Source organism: Micropterus dolomieu, unplaced genomic scaffold (genome assembly GCF_021292245.1).
Source record: "Micropterus dolomieu isolate WLL.071019.BEF.003 ecotype Adirondacks unplaced genomic scaffold, ASM2129224v1 scaffold_76, whole genome shotgun sequence".
In the NCBI taxonomy this organism is placed as follows: domain Eukaryota; kingdom Metazoa; phylum Chordata; class Actinopteri; order Centrarchiformes; family Centrarchidae; genus Micropterus; species Micropterus dolomieu.
The window spans coordinates 6504-13510 of NW_025744076.1; the positions used below are offsets into that span (position 1 = coordinate 6504).

The 7007-nt window shown below is 39.8% G+C and overlaps 1 protein-coding gene across 1 annotated transcript in view; it reads right to left on the reverse strand.

The window, feature by feature from the left end:
* Window positions 1-6793, reverse strand: part of LOC123967144 — a gene marked incomplete at both ends in the record, with an annotated part of 12107 nt that extends 5314 nt beyond the window's left edge. The window contains 7 exon segments of the mRNA XM_046043168.1: window positions 1732-1998; window positions 3816-4118; window positions 4315-4590; window positions 4733-4993; window positions 6184-6453; window positions 6583-6655; window positions 6745-6793. Coding sequence (XP_045899124.1) covers window positions 1732-1998; window positions 3816-4118; window positions 4315-4590; window positions 4733-4993; window positions 6184-6453; window positions 6583-6655; window positions 6745-6793 — 1499 coding nt within the window.
* Between the last annotated feature and the right edge of the window lie 214 nt (window positions 6794-7007).

Consider the following 7007-nt stretch of genomic DNA (forward strand, 5'->3'; position numbering starts at 1 on the left):
AGATATATACATGTGCATTATTCTGGGTCTGTGCCATGCAGAAGTAACGTAACGGAAGAGAATATTGTGTACATATAAATATATAAACTGACAACATAAAAATATACAACAACAAAGATCAACAATCAACAACAAATATGTGCGACGTGCCGGGTCTGTGCCCGACACAAGATGAAATAGTATTTACATTTGGACATTTGGGGGAGTGTCAGTGGGGGACCCGGGCCTTGTAAATGAGGCTAGTTGCAGAGGCGAGAGGGGAGGGTCTGAAACAGTTTGTAAATTGTATAGCGCCTTTCTAGTCTTTTCGACCACTCAAAGCGCTTTTACACCAGTCACACACATTCATACACTGAGCCTAAGTGCTCAAACGGAAACTAACATTCACACTCATTCATACACTGGCGGAACAGCCACTTCGACACGGAACCAGGGGGGAGCCAGGGATTGAACCGCCGACCTTCCGATTAACGGCCAACCCGCTCTAACTCCTGAGCCACAGCCACCCCGACCTCGACTACAATCTTTCCTGCTCGCCTCAGAGTCCTCGAGGCGTACAGGTCCAGAAGAGAAGGAAGCTTGCAGCCAATCACCTTCTCTGCAGAGCGAATGATACGCTGCAGCCTGCCCTTGTCCCTGGCAGTGGCAGCGTACCAGATGGTGAAGGCGGAGGTGAGGACGGACTCAATGATGGCGGTGTAGAAGTGCACCAACATTGTCTTTGGCGGGCTGAACTTCTTCAGCTGCTGCAGGAAGTCCATCCTCTTCTGGGCCTTCTTGGTGAGGGAGGTGATGTTAAAAGCAGAGCGGAAATCCACAAACAGGATCCTGGCATAGGTTCCTGGGGAGTCCAGGTGCTGGAGGATGTAGTGAAGGGCCATGTTTACTGCATCATCTACAGACCTGTTGGCTCTGTAGGCGAACTGCAGGGGGTCCAGGAGTGGGTCTGTGATGAATTTTAGGTGGAACAACACAAGGCGTTCAAAGGACTTCATAACCACAGAGGTCAGGGCGACGGATCTGTAGTCGTTTAGTCCAGTGGTCCTTAGTTTCTTGGGGACAGGGATGATGGTGGAGGCTTTGAAGCAGGCTGGCACATGGCATGACTCTGACCCCCTCCAGACAGAAGTGGCGTCGTTTGCAGAGAACTTCTTTAGTCTCTCTGCATACAGTCGTTTAGCTTCTCGCACCTCCTTGCTAAACCTGTACTTTAACACCCTGCACCACTTTTTATCTTTCTGTCATGTTTACAGTGTGTACAAAGGTTGTAGTTTGTATCACCTTCACTTGTACAGCTCCCCCCTGAGGGAAAACTGTTCATTTTGATTGCAGGTTTAGCTGAGCAGCCAACCTTCATCATGTGTCACTATTTATATGGCACCTTGGTGGTGCACATGGGTAAATTTGAATGGTGAGTGGGTTTACACATTAAGAACTATTATATTTGTTGTCAGCTAATGTGAACTTTGTGTTAGTGTGCTTGTTAGAAGAAATGTCAAGTTTAACTCTTTTTGAAATTAAAAAATCTAACAGGCAACAGAAATGAGTAATGCCACCATTCCTATAAAAAGAATACACTATTCAATACTACTGATAATAGTCAAAACATAGACTGGATATAGTTTTATTTACAGGATGTTAAATAAATCAGTTTGGTCAACTACAAATTTCTGATTGATTTAATGGAGTATTAAAATCATTCATGTTCAATAAAATGCAATGAAAACTCACCCTGCCCAGTGATGTTGACTGCATTGCTGAACTGTCCTGTTTCAGACTCACACCAGACCACTCCATCAATGTACTGGGATTTATTGGTGTTGCATGTGGATCCAATCATTGTCCCCCAGGAAGAACAGTGTGGCAGGTGGCCAGATTTAGAAAACCTTCTCACTCTCCACTTAGTAGAGTTTCCTTCACAGCTCAGTGACACGGGCTCTTCGGTGAAGTGCTGCACTCTGTCAGGACTCACTGTGAGAGACGCTGCTGGATGAAAATCTGAAAAACAAAAACATGTAATGAGGGCACAAACTAGGCATATGAAGTGATAAATGAGAAAATAGAAAATACGATAATTTTAATCAATCTTGTCTGATTTGTTTTTAATCTTTTTGATTGTTTGGTGAATAGAAACACAATATCACACATATAGAGGTTTATAATGAGATTAAAAACACCCCATTGGAAATAAAGCTATGGGTTTTATTTATGTGCCTCTGATTAGTCCACTGACAGAGACATCTAGTTTGTAAAAGGTATGATTGGTTAGGGGGCGGGACTAGTAGTCAGAGGAACTGGAGGAGCAGGAATACAAGGGAGACGTGCGAGAGAAGGAGACGCTGCAGCGTGAGTGTGCGACTGTATTTTGAGTGGCCAATAGCTACGAACCAAGACGAATATTAGAGGGTAGAGACCTTTATATTCAGTCTATGGTAGAGACCCAGTGTTAGCCTGACTCATTTAAGATAAGTGTGTTTTTGGCTAAGAGTCTGCTGTGGACATTACTGTGTATCTCTGAGCTGACCTTGGCCGGTAGGATAATTAGTACAGACAGTACTATGAGGGTTTTATTTTTTTGGGCCCATTAGAGTAACTGAGTAGAGTGCTGTGGTTATCGATATATATGATTATTGTTTTATATGAAGTTATCTGAGGTATTTGCTGCTGAATGTTCATTAGCAGTTGAAATGTGAACAATATTGTTTGCTAAGGTACACTCAGATATTTGCAGCGGTTAGTGCAGAGAACTTTTAAGTTTCCATCAAGAGTTATAAAGGTACAGACTGACCTTGATCAGTTTTACAATATCTGGGGAACAAGTGGACGGTTGTATACTTTGATTGGTTAAGGTAATTGAGGGGACATCTCTCTTAACCCTAAAGGTCACTTTATTTAATAAAATTTTATTATTTTTAATTTTTAAAAAAAGTAAATAAATACTGCCTTGTCATAAGATTTACCTCTTTGTCATTGTTATAAATATACACATTTGAAGCAGAGGATTTTCAGTTTAAAAAGAGTTAAAAACTACACATCTGCACCATCTTTTGTAAAAATAGTTCTGTCAGAGTGTTCCTAAAGTTGTTAGTGGTTAAAAGTTGCAACTGACGCTATAGGGTGCAGATTACTGAAAAGAACCCAGGGTGCTGTAACTCATGCTAGATGATACTGAGAAAGCACTACATCAGCAATACCAGAATAGACAAAAAAACTAATTACAACTAAAGGTTCTGCATTTACAGGTTTAGGGGAAAGAGAGAAAAAAAACAAGAAACACAGACTTAAAAGAAATTAAGAAAGAAGGCCAGGTAAATGGAAAATTAAGGAAGAAGTGGACGGAAGGAAAGAAGACAAACAAAAAAGAAAGTACCAGTGCCTCAACCTTATATGCTACTAAAGTACATACACTTACTGAATGAATTTGTTATTTATATCCAGATTTGGGCATTAGTGGTTAGTTAAATGTGTCTTTAGCTGATTTACGCTGAAATAAAACTCTTTCAAAAAGCATTTCTGGTATCTAGTTAAACACGCAATGTACAGTAGTGGCCTTACACAGTGAGTTTATATGTTTCCCAAGTCAAAGGTCACAGGTAGCTGCTGATTCCACTATTTGAGAAATTGTGTGTCAGGATGAAAGGGGGTCAGGAGATTTTCTCATGTTAAAATTGAGTCCAGTCCAGAAGAAGAATCAAACAACTGTTTTAGAGAAGAGTTTGGAAAACTGAACATTTGACCTGAGTTAAAAGAAAAGGTCACAACAGTAAGTACATTTCTTCTATTGTGTGAACATGGAAAGGTCTAATCAAACCTACCTCCAGACCAGACAAACTTTGCTATACTGTAAGAAGTGTAATACACTGGATCTCCTCTTCCAGCTCTGCACTTATATCCTGCTGTGTGTGTCTGTCCATGAACGATGTAGGAATCCTGTTCAGTCCCGTTGCTGCTGCCAGGTAGCAGCTCTTGGTCGTAGTAGTTGGCTGATAGTTTGGGAACAGCCTTAAACCAGAAGAACCTCCATCCTGCAGATGGATCTTTAACTCTGCAGCTCAGAGTTACTGAGGCTCCAGGACTCAGCCAGGATGGAGACACAGTGAGGACAGGCTGGGGTCTATCTGTTGGAGAGGGATTTTAAGAATAAAAACATGTTATGGTGGTGAATTACATGCACTGCTCGCATCCTACATATTTTCTCCATCTTTCTTCAAATATACAATTAATTAATTACAAATATCAAGGTGCTTAATATATAGTAACCAAAATAGCATTTATAATATCTTTTAGATTCAGCAAACTGATGACATGACTTACTGTAAGATAGTCTCAATGTGAAAGCATCACTCCAGTCTGTTGAAGACTTTCCACTTTTCATTCTGCCCAGACATCTGTACTCTCCAATGTGTGATGATGAAGCAGATCTGATGATGTATTGATTCTGTTTTTGAGGTTTGTATGAGCTCGTTGTTTCCCATTCATACTCCCACTCAGTGTCTCCTCCATCCTTGATCTCACATCTCAGAGTGATCATCTCTCCTGAGTATATCTCAGGCCAGTTGGGTTGCAGAGTCACTACAGCCCTGTTTGTGACTGTTCAAGAAACAATAAATAATAAAATAACAAAAGCTTAAATGTTTTTAACCTTATCCGTAATTATTAATCATGTATGTACATTGTTTTCCTGCATTTTGTATTTTATTCTGTAATTCTAAATTGTCAGTTTTGTCAATACCGATTGCATCACTGTCCTCTGTGTAGTAAACTGGGTCTCCTCTTCCTCCTCTGCACCAGTAGAGTCCTCCCTGTGAGACACTGATTTGTCCATCTGAGATGAAGACAGCATCTTGTGTGTTCAGGGGTTCAGAGGTTTTCTCTCCTCTGTACCAGAAGTATTTCCAACCAGATGACGGGTTCACAGAGCAGCTCAGGGTCACACTGCCCCCTGCTGGAATAGTTCTCCTGTCAGCTCTCAGTTGGGCCTTTGGTCTCTTTGCTGTTTGATTTAGGACAAAGACATGATTAATGTAAAAAGATTATTAAAATGAGAAATATATAATCCAGCATTGTTGGTGGTGCAACAACTAAGTGTTGATTGAAGTAATTAGCAGCTATTTTTATGTTTCACACTTATTAACGACTGAAGCTGTTGGCCACATTAACATAACAATGGTTAAAGTTCAAACACATCTTTAAAAATGAATGACCATTTAGACACAGCCTTCTCTTTGTGTCCAGTGTCTCTAAGATCATCTCTCTGCTTCACTCTGGGAATGCTACATGTCTGGAGCGCCTTCTGGCAAAATGTCCCTGAATGTTGAGACTTTAGTTTGAAAACTACTTACGTTCAACTTTCAGTTAAAACAATCAGTTTTATTGGTTCTGATTCTTCGTCCTCATCAAATTTACACATGTAAGAGCTCCTGTCTGACAGTAGCTGAATGGTCATTTCAACTGTGTTTGTATGGTTTGTGTCCCTCTCAATAAGTGATCCGTTTTTATAGAAGACAGCGTTCTTCTCTTCTGTCTGAGTCCGATGTCTACAGCGCAGAGTCACTGATTCTCCTTCAGTGGATGCAGGATTTTCCAGGATCACGTTATTGTCAATAATCAATAATATGAATAAATGTTGCAATGTATCAGTGATTTATGTTTCTCACATATTTTGAATTTAACAGTAAGTTGGAGACAGAAGAAAAGCTGCTGAAGTCACTCTCACTGGAATCAACAATAACAGCTTTAATAATTATGAATAAATAAATTCCCCCCTCTCTTGAAGGAGGCTACACACTCAGCAGCCCTGTATAATACATTACTGTTAATACATCACTTATAAACACTAAAAAGGGCTAATTTCTAAAATTTGTTCATTTTTCACAAAGAAAAAAAATGGGTTTGTTGGTAAATCCTTATGATCATTATGCAAATCTTTTGATGTGAACAGCTGAACCCAGCCCATCTTTCTTGTTCTCCTTTTAGTTGTCATAATTATGTGATAACACGATTACACAGTTCTACAGCTGCATAAACAGCTTTAGTGGAGCTGGTCAAACTTTAAGGTTTATGAATCTTAAACTAGTTTTTACACTAAAATCCAAAGACATTTATACTTTATATTATCAACATGCCTCATAAATCAGTGCTTTTATGTAACTTGGTCATCATAGTAAAACATTCATCACTTACCTGATACAGTTAGATAGACTTTGTTACTTTCCTTTCTCAAATATGTTGAGACCTTGGGACTTCCAAAGCACTGGTATTCACCACTGTGGTCTGTATCTAGTGGTTGTAATGTGTAGTCCTTATTTGTGTTGTTGTGGAGAAATTCTCGACCATCCTTGTTCATTCTGTAATACCAGTCAGTGTCTTTTCCTTCCCTCGTGTCACATGTGAAGTTCACAGACTCTCCAGTAAATAAAGTGGACCAGTTTGGCTCAATGGTTAGCAGAGAATCTAGAAACCAACACAAGATTTGTGGAGTGAAATGAGAAATACACTGACAGACAGAAAAAGGATGCGTTCAAGAGTGATGCGGATTCATCTCAAGTGAATACATGACAAGAAAGAAACTTGTTTAATTACCTTGAGCATGTCCACAGTAGAGGAGGATATTCAGCACTACAATAGAGTTTGAAACCTCATGAAACACATCAAACTGAAGATTCAAGAGTTAATAGATGAAAGAAGTCAGTGATACTCACAGAAAACCCCCAGCAAACAGAGCAAAGTGTGTCCCATACTCACATCCGGCACCGACTCTGTGACTCTGTTTCTGAGAAATCCTTCTAACTGTCTAAAGAAAAACCAGGAACAGAAGACACATTTCACTAAACTTCTTCTTCTTCTGAGTTTAGAGTCTGTGTTTCCTTCCCCTTTACTAAAAACACACAACTAGACTGGGTTTGGCCACCGCATATTTTTGTCATATAAGACAAAGACTACTTTGTTGAATAATTTCGTCTCATAAACACATAAACCTGTAAGACTTTATGTTGTGTTTAGTTGTT